Source organism: Elephantulus edwardii, unplaced genomic scaffold, assembly GCF_000299155.1.
Source record: "Elephantulus edwardii isolate Elephantulus edwardi_28Jun2011 unplaced genomic scaffold, EleEdw1.0 scaffold00048, whole genome shotgun sequence".
Taxonomy (NCBI): Eukaryota; Metazoa; Chordata; class Mammalia; order Macroscelidea; family Macroscelididae; genus Elephantulus; species Elephantulus edwardii.
The window spans coordinates 5,413,925-5,429,984 of record NW_006399798.1 but is presented as its reverse complement, the minus strand read 5'-3'; the positions used below and the strand labels follow the sequence as shown (position 1 = coordinate 5,429,984).

Sequence of the window (16,060 nt, the reverse complement as noted above, 5' to 3'; positions counted from 1 at the left end):
ACCACACCAGGCTGCCCCACACCAGGCTGAACCAACCCACGCTGGTCTGCACCAGGCGGCACCACACCAGGCGGAACCAACCCATGCTGGTCTATTCCAGGCGGCACCACACCAGGCTGCCCCACACCAGGCTGAATCAACCCACGCTGGTCTGCACCAGGTGGCACCACACCAGGCTGAGTCAACCCATGCTGGTCTGCACCAGGTGGCACCACACCAGGCGGAACCAACCCACGCTGGTCGGCACCAGGTGGCACAAAACCAGGTTGAACCAACCCACGCTGGTCTATTCCAGGCTGCACCACACCAGGCTGAACCAACCCATGCTGGTCTATTCCAGGCGGCACCACACCAGGCTGAACCAACCCATGCTGGTCTGCACCAGGCTGTACCACACCAGGCTGAACCAACCCATGCTGGTCTACTCCAGGTGGCACAAAACCAGGTTGAACCATGCCACCTTCTATTGCCCCAGGTTGCACCAAGGCATATGGTACTGCTCTAGGTTGCTGTTCTGCGCCAGGTTGGACCAAACCAGGTGCTTCCAAAAGTGGCTGGACCAAAGGTTGCTGAACTATACCAGCTTGCATCAGACCAAGTGGTACCACGCCACTCTGATCTACAAAGGGTGTAACAAATCCATACTGGTTCATGCCAAATGGTTCAACTCCACGTTGATCTGTACTAGCTCGTTCCAGTCCTTGCTGACCTCTGTCAGGTCCCACGAGGGACACCACATCAGGCTGAGCCACACGAGGTGATATGAGACCCTGCTGAGCTGTTCCAAGCGGGCCCACACCTTGCTGACTCGGGCCGGGTGGTATCACACCCTGTGGGTAAGCACCAGGATATACCAAACGAGCTTGATCCATGCCAGGTGGCCTTACGTCGTACTGAATTTGTCCCTGATAGGCTTGATCTGGGCTAACGTACACCATGCCTTGTTGACCTGGGGCCCCCAAACCAAGCTGGTCTCTGGCTAAGGCTGTATGCTGCTGGGCTAGGCTAGCAGGTGCGTCTCGTTCACTCCTTCCTGTGTAGACAACACCACGCTCTCGACTCCTGACACGCTCTACACGGGAGGCTGCATAGGGTCTCAGAGTGGCAGCTTCATCCCGGATTCTCGATTTTGCTGCTTGCACAGGAAGTGTGGCTGTGGAGGGAACCCTGCTACGGTCCCGGCCGGGCGTCTTCTCATAGACTGCGCCACTGGGTCCCGATACGGGCAGGCCAGCACTAGCAGCAGCATCGAAGCTTGGCCGCTTCACAAAGGACCCACCGCCCATATCAACTGATGCCAAAGGACTCTGCATTCTGAGCTTAGCTGCCGTTGCTGTTTCTGGGGTCTGGTCGAAGAGGGGGAGAGAGAGAAAGTACAAACCACACATTAGAAGCAGTAAGTAGGCGAGTCGGGGTGTGTATACGTGTGTGTGTGTGTGTGTAAATAGGAGGTAAGTCTCTAGGATGATGTCCAGGCTTCCAAAGAGAAAAACCTCTGCTAAGCAGACAGAAAGCAACCCTGACGTTCTTAAGGAGTGTCTAGGTAGTTGAACGTGTCCATTGGCAAATAGCACCTGGATATGTCCCTGCCTTCTGAAAAGGTGGTTGGTGCACAGAGGACTGCAAAACACAAGGGTTCCTCTTTGAGTCTATAAAGTCCATAACTCATTTTTTAAAGTTTCCTATAGAAAGTCAGCCCCATTACTGGCCCACGACTGCAGGTAAAAGTGTGCATGAGAGGACAAGTATCCTATACATTAAAAACGTAAATGCACAAACTCTTGTATCCAGAAATTGCAAAGCTGAGGATTTTCTCTATAGACCCTCACAACTGGATGCTGAAATATACATACAAAAATGGGCTCTGCTGTATCGTTTGTGATAATCGATTCACTCTAGGGAGCTGACTGGTTCCTGGTAGCCCCAGAAATAGCTACTAGAGGAAACAGTTTAGTGGTTCCTCCCAGAGCTGACCAAAGAAGTGTCACTCCTAGGTACATACTCAGAAGAAGCGAAGACAGAAACAGCATCCTCTGCACCAACATTCAGTGCAGCACTTCTCACACTAGCCAAAAAGTAGGGGCAACGGAAATATCTATCAACAGAGGAGTGGTTAAACAAAGTGTGGTATAGCCACACAATGGAATATTATCCAGCCATCAAAGGGATGAAGCGGGGGAGCTCTGGTGGCCTAGTGGCAAGAAGCTGCAACTACAATCCCAAAGGCCACGGTTCGAATCCACCAGATGCCCTGCCGGGGAAGGAGGGACAATCTCCTCCTGTACCAATCAGATCTGATTTGACGGTACACTCACACAAAAATAATAAAATAAAATTTTAAAAAAAGGGGATGAAGCCACGAACATCAAGGTCCACTAGCATAATAATCAGAAAAGACAATATTCTAAAGGGAGCTCTGGTGGCCTAGTGGCAAGAAGCTATACTGTAATCTCAGAGGTACGTGGTTCAAATCCACCAGATTCTCTTCTGGAGAAGGAAGGGCAATCACCTCCTGTACCAGTCAGGTCTGATTTAATGGTACACACACAAAATAATAAAATAAAATTAAGTTAAAAAAGAAAAGACAATATTCTACATCCTACTTTGGTGAGCAGTGACTGGACTCTTAAAAATCTATTAGCAGACAACTGGAAAAGCCTTCCATGGAGTAAAGACAAACATGGAGGCACAGCCATCTGCTTCTGCAGCCGGGCAGCCATGTCCCGAGGCTTCCACGGGGGCCTCTTGGCAGGGCTCCCTGTAAGTGCAAGCATGTACGTAGAGCAAAGGTGCCAAGACCAACAGCGAAGAGAGTCCAAGGGAAAATGAAGGAAGAAAACCCACCTGCAAGCCTTCCAGCCACCCTGGATAGGCAAAGAAGGCCAGGGAGCAGAAGCTGTATAGTAATAGTCAGGACCACGAGTTTAACAGGAAGGTGAAGGTGAACCAGGCCAATGACGGCCGAGAGAAGATGAGCGCAGCCACGTCCGTGAGCCACCAACCTGCAGGCCTCTGCTTGCTGAAGGGTCCTCACCGACCTATTGACCCTGGGGTCCGCCAGTGGGATGGTTTCAAAGAAAACAACACATTGTAGGAAACAAAACTTTAAAGCCCTTTTAGAAGCCAGCTAGGATGCAATGATTATTGTCTCTCTCTGGAAGGAGAGAAGAAAAGCAACAATGTATAGAAACAGCACTTAACGTCCACGACCTTGACATGGAGACCAGAAGAATTAGATGGTGCCCAGCTACCACTGAGGACCAGTCAAAAAGGACCACAGCAGAAACCCTGGATAGATCCCAGAGTTGGGGGTGGGGGGATATGGAACAAAACAGGAAAAAAAGAAATCCAAGCTCACCAGCTTACCAGAAACTGGTAAGCCCCTGAAATTACACCCCTTGTTGTTGTGGTGGGGGTGTACCATCGAGTCGGAACCCACTCGTTGCTGAGCCTCTGGCAAGTTTTTGGAGGCAGTTAATAGATCAGAAGGAGATTGCCCATCCTCCTACGGAGTAGCTGGTGGATTCGAAACACGTGCCTTCGGGACTGCAGCACAACTTCTTACCACGAGGCCACCAGGGTGCCCTATACCCCTTAGTGGCACTTCCCCCGCTTCTCTTTTCATTTTGTGTCCCCTCAAATCCTATCTCACTGGTCCAGGAGGAGACTGCCCCTCCTTCTCCAACAGAGCATTTCGTCGATTCAAATCGTGCATCTTAGGGATTGCAGTGCAGCTTCTTGCCACTAGGCCACCAAAGTTCCCTTTTAGTGACACTTTAAACCTGGAATAAAACTCACTCCACATTGTTGGTGGGATTGTAAAATGGTACAACCATTCTGGAAGGCAATTTGGCGCTTCCTCAAAAAGCTGAAAATAGAAATTCCATATGACCCTGCTTGGAATATACCCTGAGAAAATGAGAACTGAGGCACCACTGGAGATTTGTACACCAGTGTTCATAGCAGCATTATTCACCATCGCAAGAACATGGAAACAGCCCAAATGTCCAACCACAAACAAATACATTGAGAAATTATGGCACATTCACACAATGGAATACTATGCAGCACACAGGAGCAATAACTGTAAATTATTACCTAACTTGGGAGGGACTGGAGAGCATTATGCTGAGTGAACTAACTCAGTCCCACAAGGACAAATATTGTATAAAACCATTATTTTAGAATGAGTTTAAGGATCCAAGAGGGGGAAGCAGAGGGATGAGGATGTGCAGGGGGAGGGGGAGGTTAATCACGGGGTTGTACAATTTAATGGGGGGGCAGGGAGAGAAATTGAAAAAATTCTTCTCGAAATTAGAAAATAATTTAAAAAAATCCTCATTTCTGTTGAACCGGAAAAAAAGAACCAAACAACTCAAAAAAACAAAATCTCACTCCTATGACTCAACTTTCAGCCAAACAATACCCAGGAACAAGAAAAGGAACAACGTCACTAAGAAAGCAGCCACTCTTTAGAATAACGAGCCGTGTAAGGTCAAATCAGCAGCAATAGTCCAGCAGTAAAGCCCAGAAGAAAAGAAGGGGTGGACTGGAAGGCTTAATGGAAAGGAGAACCACTGTGAGGAAGTGGGCAGAGTGTGAGTAGAGTGTGGATACTGTAATCAATGTTATAAGACAAAACATGTGCTTGGTTGAAAGAAAAACCAATTTACTTCACAAATTTTCACTCAAATCATAACAACAAAAGGTGTGATGTGTGCCAAAGGATGGATGAACCTTAGAAATATCACAGCGAATGAGATAATCCAGACAAAAGGACAAAAACCATATGATCTCGCTTGTATGAACTAAGTGAATAAATGGAAACCAGAAATGATTGGTCACCATGGGAGAGAGGGCAGGGGAAGGAGAAGTCTTTGCTCAGGGAGCACTAAGCTTACATCAATGCCTCTACAATCTAGGAATAACCCAGGAAGAGTGTGAAAATGGCATGCAGCATGAAGAATGTAATCAGTGCTCCTGAATGATACATGCAGAAATTACTCAATATCTGTATGCTTTGTATATACATTTTCACCACACAGGCACAAGAAGAGATGTCATTGTTCAAATGCATTATGGCAAAATGGTATCATCTGGCTCATAATTTAAGAATTAGTTGTTGTTGTTGTTGTTAGGTGCCACTGAGTTGAGTACAACTCACAGTGACCCAATAAACAAAAGATCTGAACCCTGTTATATCCTGTGCCATCTTTACACTTCCTGACACACAAGAGCCCATAGCGGCAGTCACTGTGTCAGTCCACCTGGTCATGGGTCTTCCTTCACCAACCCTCCACCCTTCCCAGCATCATGTCCCTCACCAAAGACTAGCCCCTCATAGCAACATGCCCCAAGTATGTGAGGCGAAGCCTCCTCATTTTTGCCTCCAAAGAGCACTCTGGCTGTACCCTTTTCAAAACATACTTGTTCTTTTGGCCATCCATGGGATGTTCAGTGACTCATAGTGACCCTACGTACAACAGCCCTAAACCATACTCTATCCTGTGCCAACCTTGTTGTCTCTGACACACCAAACCCCATTACCCCAGTCACTGATCCAATTCATCTCATAGAGGGTCTTCCTCTCTTGCACTGTCCCTTCACCCTCCCCAGCATGATGTCCCTCTCCAAGGACTGGTCCCTCCTTGCAACATGTCCAAAGTATGTCAGATGAAGCTTCAGAATCCTTGCCTCCAAGGAGCAGCCTGGTTTTACCCTCACCAGGATGAACCTGCTTGTTCTCTAAGCAGTCCATGGTACATTCAACACTCTTCTCCAACACCACAGCTCAAAGGCATTTTTCTTCTATCATCCCCAGTCATTGTCCAGCTCTCTGATGCACAGCAAGTGATTACAAAGACCATGGCCTGTATCAGGTGCACCTTAGTCTCCAGATTGACATCATTGCTCTTCAGTACTTTGGAGAGCTCTCTGACAGCAGACTTTCCCAATGCAATTTGTCTTTTAATTTCCTGGCTGCTGATGTCAAGAGTGTTGATTGTGTTTGCTATTGTAAAGAACACAACAATAAACATGGGTGTGCATACACGTTTGAGTTGTGGCTCTGGTTTCTTTAGGGTATATTCCCAGTGGTGGAATTGTTGGGTCAAATTGTATTTCTAGCTCCAACTTTTTGAGAAAGTGCTAGACTTCAATGTGGATTATATCTCAACATCAAGAAAATCAAAATCCTCATCATTGGACCAACAGGCAACATCATGACAGAGAGAGAAAAAAGAATTGAAGTTGTGTAAGCACAATTTAATTTTACTTAGATCTACAGTCAACACCCTTGGTTTCAGGGGTCAAAACCAAAAGGCATGTTGCACTGGGAAAACCAGCTCGCAGAGACCTAGCCATAGTTCTAAAGAGCAAGGATGTCACTTTATAGGCTAAGGTGCACCTGATACAAGCCTCAGAACTTTCAGTTGCTTTCTAGGAATCTGAAAATTAGACAACGAATAAGGAAGACTGAAGACCTGGTGCCTTTGAACTGTAGTTTTGGTAGCGTATGAGCAACCAACAGAACAAGCAAACCCCTCTGGAAGGAGTACTCCTTAGAGGCAAGGAGGGTGAGACCGAATCTCGCTTACTTCGGGTAAATTTTCAGGAGGATCCAGTCCTTAGAGAGAAACATCATGCTGTGAAAGGTCAACAGAAGAGCAAATGATCCCCGAGGAGGTGGGCTGACACGGTGATGACCACAAAGGGCGGAGCATGACAGACAGGAAGGCAGGACAAAGTCCAGATCTGTCCTTCATACCAGTCATGGTCAACTTGACAGCACCTAACAACTACAACATCATCCCAATGTCACCAGATTACCAACCCTGTCTCCTTGACCCTGGGAGGCCGTGCTCCTCTAACTCCAGGGTATAGCATCACTGCCCTTAGCTTTACGCAGTAGCCCATCTCCCAGGCACAACTTCCTGGTAGGCTGCACCCTGGAACCAAGCAGGTGGAGAGCCAGCTCTGTGAAACCCAGGTGGCTGTGGCTCCAGCCTTTGAGACCCAGGAGACCAGGGCCCCACCCTTTGTGACCCAGGAGACTATGGTCTCACTAACTGAAACAGAGACATCCTTCCTTCTGAGGTTCCTTCCAACAGTTCTGCTGACCTCACAGCTGCTCCAGAGATGGGCAGTTTCTTTCCTTGGAGGACAATAGATATACCTTCTGTGGCCTGTTCCCTGCCTGAAGAATTCCAAGCAGCTGAGAGTGTTTTTTCTGTTCTTTCTCGGCCCCGTTAGTCTAAGCTGACAGGTGTTCTGCTGTGGTCGTTGGTTAGATCCATCAGGCACAGACTTCTGCCCACCTAGGAAGCGCCGTGCACTAGCTCTCCTCTGCCTTTTAGGGTTGTTCTTGTCTGCATCAGCCCAGTGGGTAACCATGCGGTGTTCTGTGGCGTTGGTTTGTTGTTTTGGGGTTTTTTTTAACTTTTTTTTTTCAAATTTATTCTTTTCTCTGTGCATGTACCGTCAAATTGGATCTGACTGGTACAGGAGGGAATGGCCCCTCCTTCTCCAGCAAAGCATCTGGTGGATTTGAACCACGTATCTCTGGGATTGCAGTGCAGCTTCTTGCCACTAGGCCATCAGAGCTCCCCGGTTTTTGTCAAGTGTCATCAAGCCAGTTCTTACACAACAGAACGACACCGTGCGGACCCTGCACCATCTTCACAACCTGTGTAGTGCTGAAGCCCATTGCTGCCTCCGTGTTACAGTTCATGTCATCGAGGGTCTTCCCTTTTCTGCTGGTCCTGTACTTTTCCAAGGAAGACGTTCTTCTGCAGAGACTGGTGCATTCTGACAACACGCCCGTGGTGCTGAGTGTTCAAAATTGCTTTTCTAGGTGACTGTCTTTGACTTTGTCGCATGGCTGGGTGGGGACGTGTGAAGAGGGTGTGTCAGTCTATCCATGAGGAGTCTGACCAGTCTGGCTGAAGTGGAGCAAGTTCAGGAGCAGAAATTGGGAATCTCACTACCGGCAAAGCAGCAGCAGACGATGCAGTGTGTGTCCTCTGGGGCCAGAGATTCCTGTGTCGGTCCAATTGGGACCTGCACGAGAACAGCAGCATCTTCAGTGGAAACCGATGACCAGCAAGAGACAGAACTGCCCTCGGACTTCTGCCCCTGGAACCAGAGCCAGGAGCCTCCACCCAAGCTTGCTGGAGGACTGGTAGCAGAGGAGATGCCATAAATAGCAGGACTTTAAGTCAATCTCACTTGAATTTTAAAAACCATCTCAAGAATATATTTGAGAAACTGAACACTATTGATCAAAGGCCAAATGAGTTGTGGGGCTTTCATCCAGGAAGAAAGCAAAAGATTATTACAAAAACAGGAGAGAAATAAAATACCAAACTGGGCATCAGAAGAGACTCTGAATATTACCCTAGAATGTTGAGAAGCCAAAACAAAGAGTAGAAATGGTGAAGGAAAAGAAATGAACAGGAGCGGCTCAAGAAGACAGAGAAAAGACTTATAATTAAACCTACAAAGAGCTGGAGTTAGAAAATGTAAAGAGAAGAACTTGTTAGGCATTTCGAAAACTGAAAGACCTGAGAAAGCGATTCAAGCCTCAAATTGAAATCCTGAAGGATGCTACAGGGAAAATGTTGAATGATTCAGGAATCATCAAAAGAAGATGAAGGGAATACACAGTCGCTGTACCCAAAAGACTTGACACTGATATGTCAGTAAGGAGCATATGATTAAGAACCCAATGGTAACAAAGGAGGAAGTCCAACCTGTATTGAAGGCATTGGCAAAAAATAAGGGCCTAGGAATTGACAGAATACCAACTGACAAGTTCCAGCAAACAGATAGAGCCCCGAATGTGTTTACTGGACAAGTTATGCAAAAAATCTGGAAGACAGCCAGATTTCTACTTTGTCAAAAATAACTGGAAGATATTCATATTTGTTTCTATTCCCCAAAATGATGATCTACTCTGCTGAAGAAGGAGGGGCAATCTCCTCCCGTGCCAGTCGGATCTGACTCTATGGCGCAAAACAAGCAGGGGAAAAGAAAGAAAAAACAAACAAATAAATAAATACATAAAAATATGATCTAACATAACAGAATGCGGAAATTATCATGCAATATTATTTACAAGCAAACAAAATCTTTCTGAATATTACTTTAAAAACCAATCAAAAAGGCTAGAATAGTACATTGACAGAGAACTGCCAGAAATGTAAGCTATATTTAGAAGAAGCTCTGACACCAGGGATATCACTGGTGATAAGAGATCTTGGCTGAAAGCAGAAAATACCAGAAAAATGTGTTCTATTGACTATGCAAAGGCTGTGTAGATCACAACCAATTATAGCTAATATCGAGGAGAAATGAGAATCCAGCACACCTAATTGTGCTCATGTGAAACCTCTACCTAGACAAAGCAGTTGTGTGAACTATATTTTTCGAGCAGCCCTGTACCAAATGGAGAGATGACTTCAGGTAATAGTTTAAGTCAAAAGTTTGAAGAGTAACTCAGGGCCATAGACTCAGGGACACTTCCCACCTAAGTATGCCATGTCCATTAAGGCTGGATTCTTTAAGAATTTGGAGTTCTGGTCTACAATTCTTTCTTTTCCTATCAGTATCCATCAACTGGGTCCTTGGTCAGAACATGAGGTGGTAGCAGGTGGGCACCATGTAGTTCTCCTGGTTTCCAGGTGGAGAAGACAGTGATTTATGGAGACAATTAGTGCTGAAGTCTCGGTCACTGGAAGCAGAACTTTTTTCTAGGCCATTCCTGTTTCTGTTGTTTGTAGCTTTTTCTAATATTGCTATACTCTGAAGATGGGCCCCAAATTGAGAATTAAACAACAACAACAAAACAACCCACAACACAGAACAAAATCAAAATGAGGCTTGAAGACTAGCAGGGTATCTTCTGTACACAGAAACTGCTTGCCAGAGGAGACCCAGTGGCACTGATTACTGGGTACGTGGCTGCCAACCAATAGGTAGGCTGTTTGAATCCACCCAGCAGAGTCATGGGAGAAAGACTTGGTGTGCTTCCATAAAGACTACGGGCTAGGAAACCCCAAAGGTAAAAAACTTGGGGACGAAAGCTGACAGGACTAACAACCTGTAACCACAACATCAGTGACTTTGAGACCAGATGAACCAGGGGATGTCCAGCTACTGCCACAACCACTCTGATCAGGACACAAGAGATGGATCCTGAGGGCGCTCTGGTGGCCTAGTGGCAAGAAGCTGCACTGCAATCCCAGAGGTACACGGTTCGAATCCACCAGCTGCTCTGCTGAAGGAGGAAGAATCTCCTCCTGTGCCAGTCAGATCCGATTTGACGGTACACACACAAAATAATAAAAATTTTAAAAAGAGATGGATCCTGATAGAACTGGAGGAAAAAAGTGCATGAGGACTCAAGGTCTTAGAGAGTCAGGATTTACCAGACCGGTTGAGACTATCATCCTTTAAATCTTCAAAGCAAATCATTGCTAAGGTCGCCTTGTAGCTGGTGAGCTCCTTTAAAAACCATCTTCACGAGGGCAAACTGTAAAAAATTGCTTGGAAGCAAAGAAGAGAAGCTAAGGGGCAGGAAAACTAGTGCCCCGGGAAAGGTACAGCCGGAAGGTGGTGGACGAGAATGAGGAACAGGAAACGTAACCAGTATCCCTCAGCAATACGTACAGAAATTGTTAACTGGGAGACTCATTTGCTGTGCACGTTTTCAGCTTAAACACACAAAGCATTATTTATAAAATAAAGAAAATCCTATAGAACATCATTCTGGAACAAGAGGTGCTTTGCAGAGTGGACTGGGGGAGGAGGAAGGGAGAAAAATGTGTAACAATGAATGAATAAAAAAATAAATACAAAAAAAAGTCAATCCTGTAGATAAATTAGCGAAATCCTGTAGCTAAACCCTGTCAGGCTGGGTTTCAAAGGACTGGACAAGCACCCAGTGTGTGTCATTCCTCAAATAGCCACGTGGTGGTGCTCAAAGCTTACTTCCTTTGGCCTGCTCGAGCCTGTCTGTATTTGTGGGATACTCTCTGTGTAAACAAGGGGGCTCTAGTGGCCTAGCGGGTAAAGAGTTGCACTCCCAACCCCAAAACAGGTGGTTTGAATCCACCAGCTGCTTCACAGGACAAAGATGTGCAATCATCCTGTACAATTTACAGCCTCTGAAAACCCACTGGAGGGTCAGCTGTGAGCTGGTTCTGACCATATAGCAATGAGTTTTAGTGCCTGTGACCCAGTTACCCCAGAGGGGCCAGGCAGCGTGTCTTCCCCTGTGGTGGACATTTGGAAATATTTAGATTTCTCTCATCCTGATGAAGAAAGGCTGAGAATTTGAGTAGGACATGGTGGTCCGTATACTACGTACTGTGTACTGCGGCAGAACAGACAGACAGAAGCATGGACTTGTGCCAAAGTCACCCCGGGAGAGAATCCCATGGAGGCGCTATGTCCAGACGTGGCCGCCTTGCCCACCAACAGTGAAGGGACCCGGCGTCTCAGGACAGACTAGAGAGGCAGCGTGATGAGCTATCGGAGGAGGAAAAGCCCACTCTCCTCCACTGTTGGTCCAGCTGGTGGGCGCTGAACTGCGGGTGCCAAGTTGAGTGTCATTGGGATTGTTGGACTAGAAATGGTCTCCCACCTATGTTCCTGGTGGGAGTCTAGACTGAAGTGACATCCATGGAAGGCAGTCTGGCAAGTGCTACAGGTTTGCGACTGCCCACTCCTTCCCTGGGAACATGTATGAGCACGTGTGTCAGTGTTGTGTGAGAGCCCTGGCTGGTGCAAGCCTTGAGGAAAACACTACAAATACTGTCCATAAGATAAGAAACGAATTCTCAAAAACCCCTCTACAGGCTACAAGGCTGTTAAGGAGGAGCCCTGGTGGTACAGTGGTAAAGCACTTGTCCGCCAACCAGAAGGTTGAAAGTTTGAATCCTCCAGCTGCTCCCTTAGAGTAAAATGTGGCAGCTCGCTTCCGTAAAGATTGCAGCCAACAAACGCTGGGGGGCAGGTTCTCTTTTGTTAAGACTTGACTCGGCAGCAGTGGGCACGTCTTCGCGAGGAGGGGGAGGTTTTGTGGGGTCTCCTCTCATGAGGAACCCTTGCTTACCACCTGGGAACCCTTCCAGCCGTCCGTGATGGCCTGCTCCAGCTCTTCCCAAGTGACCATGGTGGCGTCTTCTCCCACAGGGATCATGCTCATGCTCTGGCCCACTTGGTCCTGGCAAGCACACACACACACACACACACACACACATACACCCGCATTAATGTAGTTTGATCCCAGGAAGCTTCATGAAGAGTGGGGCTCCGGGATTGGGTGGGGCCTCCCACAGCTCCCACCCTAGAAAGGGGCCCCTTCCTCAGGCCAGTAAGTGCCGACAGCCTGTTCTCAGCCTCGTGGGCTCATGGTGGAGCTCCGGGGATGCCTGAGGAGCACTGTCCCTCAGCCGGGGTTGCCTCCAAGAGGCAGAAAGCCCCCCACCCTGCCCGGAGGTGACACACGCCCAGGGTGCGGGTCTGAGGGTGCTCCTGAGAGAGGCTCTCTTCACCGAAGGGGGAGCCCTTACCAGGACTTGGGAACGATCCTTGATGTGCTTCTCCAGGTTCTCAATTCGCTTTTCCAGGGCCATCTGGAAGGAGAGGACACAGGTGGACAATCACGGCAGCTCGAGTGAGCCCACACACCCTCGAACACACATATTGCCACATGTGCACACACACAAACACGCACTCATACATACAGTACACACACAGCCTCACACGTTTTCACACGCACACAGAACATGCCAAGTCTCACACACATTTACATATATGTACAAACATGTCCAGCAAACATACAGCCTCATATACGTTTACACACACTGCACAAAGAGCCGAAAACGGGACACAGGACGCAGGGGCCTGTCTCTGACAGGGCCGGAGGGAGTGAGAATAGCACAGCCCCTCACTGCCCCAGAGCAGAAGGCAGACACAGCCTGCAGCCCAGCCCCAGGGGACCTCTGGAGCCACATCAACAGCAAGAGGTCGTTTACTCATTGTCTCACTGGCATTACTTACAGCTGTGGGACCAAGAGTGGAGTTTATTAGAGAAAAAGGTTGGGGAGTGGGAGAAGAAAATATCTCACAATGTAAGTTCCGGTTTAGTCCAGCAGTCCCAAGCTAGATTAAAATAGCAAAACACAATTCCTTAATTAATAAGTCCTGATTTCAGTTCAGCAACGCCTGTGGTTTCCTCAATTATCCAGCACGCATGTGTGCCCACGCAGAGTAGTTAGGAGTCAGCTTCTCTTTCAAGCTTGTGGCAAACAAAATCTTTAACTGTGGCCAGCGCAAATGCCAGAAACCTTAGCTTACACCTTGCCGGAGTCTCTCCGCCACCGTCACCAGGGTCTCGCCAACAAGGTCTCGTTCCAGTCTCCCTCAAGTCTTGCTTCCCAGTGTGGGAAGCACTCTATTATCCTAGTCCCACAGCTGTGAATGATTTGTAAGGCCACATGTCTACAGTTAAAGTAGCTGAAGACCAGTGGGGGGCCTAAGGGAAATAGCTAAAAACAACTTTAAGCCAACACCTCACTTGCAACGAACATGTAGCTACATACGCAGGTGCACGTACACCCCTTCATTCCTGCTAAGACTTGTTCACACACTCACACTCACCCACCACATATGAGGGGGCACACGTATGTGCTTGTGGCCCCAGTGTGGAAGAGGGGTAGACAGGTGGTCTACGGCTGGCAGGACAGTGGAGTTTAGGAAAGTGCGCAGAGGGAGGCAAAGGCAGCGGGAAGGGGCAGGGTGGTTCTCGGAGGTCACGTGGGCAGTCAGTGCTGACGCATGTAGACTTTTGGTCGTGGGCTGCTTCTTGTCCTCCCCACTGATGAAACCCTCTGGCATCTCAGTCAAGGAGCAAGGGTACAGGGTGTCCCCACAGTGCCTGCAAGGGGCACTGTGGAGAGAGGACAGCAATCCAAGGGCCTGAAGGTGGCTGGAGGTACAAAGGCACTCGAGGCTCAATGGCCCAGGCGGAGATTGTCAAGCTGTTGTCTGTCCTATTAGGTATCTTTTCACAACAGGAAAAAAACCTCAAAGACCAAAGCAAATTGATACAAACCACCAAGTTGATCCTTTGGACTTGTGCAAACCCAAGAATCTAAAGGTAAAAAAACCCAGTATCACCCTTTAGAATCTGCAACCCCAAGAACAACCTTGGGTCCTGGTCGGCTGGAGGCCGGGGGGTCACTCCCCACTCCCCGTGCACAGGCCTTTCTTCCTAATCCCTCAGCTTCCAATCCTCTCAGCCCAGCCTTGTGATCTTGGAAGAGGACCGTTTTTATCACCTCCTGAGAGGAGAGCATGGTTACTTTCGGTCCTTCTTCCGCCGATGTTTCTGTAATCCACTTGTCCTTTCTCCAACACAACAAGAAACCCAGTGGCCGTGTCCCCGTGCTGTGGCTGCCCATGACCTCAGGGGGCTGGTGTCAGGTTCTCGGCTCCTTGCATTTTCTTTCATTCTTCACTTTAGGAGATGCAGTTGTCCAACTGCCTTATCAGAAAACTGTAAATACTTTTGCACAAAATAAAAAAGAGCAAGATTCAAGGTATCAGGCCTTGGGGGTCACTGTCTTCCACCGACAGTGTCTGTGGGACAGACTGACAGAAATAGGCCCTACAAGACTATCAACGGTGCTGTGGAGGTAATTCTGACTCCTGGTGACGTCACCTCCTTTGAATTAGAAATCTTTATGGGAGCGGACTACTCAACTTCCTTCCAAGAAGCAGCTAGTGGATTTGAATTGCCTTCTTAGGCGCTTGGTAGTGCAACTCCTTACCGACTAGGCCACCAGAGTGCCTTTTCTAACTTGGAGAGCACGGTCAAAGTTATGGGTGAAAGATGAACAGGTGAATTCATGTTAGGGATGAACTTTTACTTTCTTCACAGGAGGAGACTGGCCCCTGTCCCTCCCCTGAATGGCTGATACATTGGATCTGGTTAAATAGTGTAACTGCCAGACCTTCTCTGACAATGTGCTCCCCGGAACGCCCTGTGTCAAATGTGCTCTCCACATCACACCCTTTACAATTGAGACGTCCTTGGAAACGGATGTGATTTTGCAGGGGTGAGAGTGAGCATGAGAGCTGTGAGATTACGTGCCCGAGATCACACCACCAGTTGAGGAACCAGCAAATTGAAGTCTCTACCCCACCAAACGGACTACAGTGCCTCTGGACTGAGTGGCTGGGAGCAGGTCCTGTGAGAGGGTGGGCTTGGGATTTTACGGCATGGATTTGAATGACAGCCTTATCACATCACGAGGAGGGGGGCCAAGTCTTGGTCTGTTTCTTTGAGTAGAACTAGCTGTGTGTGTGTGTGTGTGAATATTGATTTGGGTAACAGACGTCAGACCTCAGCAAAATGCCTGGCACACACAGAGTTGTTATAGCTTGTGGTTAAAGGGTCAGCACTCTTTAGAAAAGAGAATCTGCTTCTAGAACTTTCTGACTCAAGGTCAGTAGCTATCTTGGATGTGGTGATAATGGTGGGTGAACCGCATGGAAAGAGGGGGTGCATGGCCATGGGAGGACCCCAGCATCCTCACCTCAGGCTTCATCTCCTGAGCCTTTATGTTCTCCTTCAGGACCTGAACTTCTTGTATGACATCCTGGAGCAGATTCATGGCCTGTAAGGGAGATCACAGTGGTGGGACCAGGCTGCACTGAGGCCCGGAGCCCCGCTGTCTCTGTGTCCCTCTGAGGGCTGTGGAAGGGCTCACCTGATTGACCCTGGCCTCCACGTTTGTGTCCTCCTTGATGGCTCCCCACGCCTCCCGCTGTGGCATCTCTTGTTTCATTTCGGACACGGACTGCTCAGGCTTCATGGTTGTTACCAACTTCTCGGGTACTAATGGGATTCCTGGCTTCATCTCGGACATCAAATCTGTCAACTTCTTCTCAGCCCCAGGGGGGAACACTGGCTTCTGGTCAGGCCCCAGAGCGGCCACCGGCTTCTGGTCAGGCCCCAGAGCGGCCACCGGCTTCTGGTCAGGCCCCAGAG

At 48.3% G+C, this 16,060-nt stretch overlaps 1 protein-coding gene across 1 annotated transcript in view; it reads right to left on the bottom strand.

The window, feature by feature from the left end:
* The window catches only part of QRICH2 (glutamine rich 2), a 40,989-nt gene that overhangs the window by 24,155 nt on the left and 774 nt on the right, over positions 1-16,060 (bottom strand). The window contains exons 2-7 of the mRNA XM_006886360.1: positions 15,780-16,043; positions 15,606-15,686; positions 12,576-12,638; positions 12,116-12,226; positions 1,175-1,346; positions 3-421 (exon numbers count right to left, since the gene is read on the bottom strand). Coding sequence (XP_006886422.1) covers positions 3-421; positions 1,175-1,346; positions 12,116-12,226; positions 12,576-12,638; positions 15,606-15,686; positions 15,780-16,043 — 1,110 coding nt within the window. The remainder of the gene's footprint in view (positions 1-2; positions 422-1,174; positions 1,347-12,115; positions 12,227-12,575; positions 12,639-15,605; positions 15,687-15,779; positions 16,044-16,060) is intronic.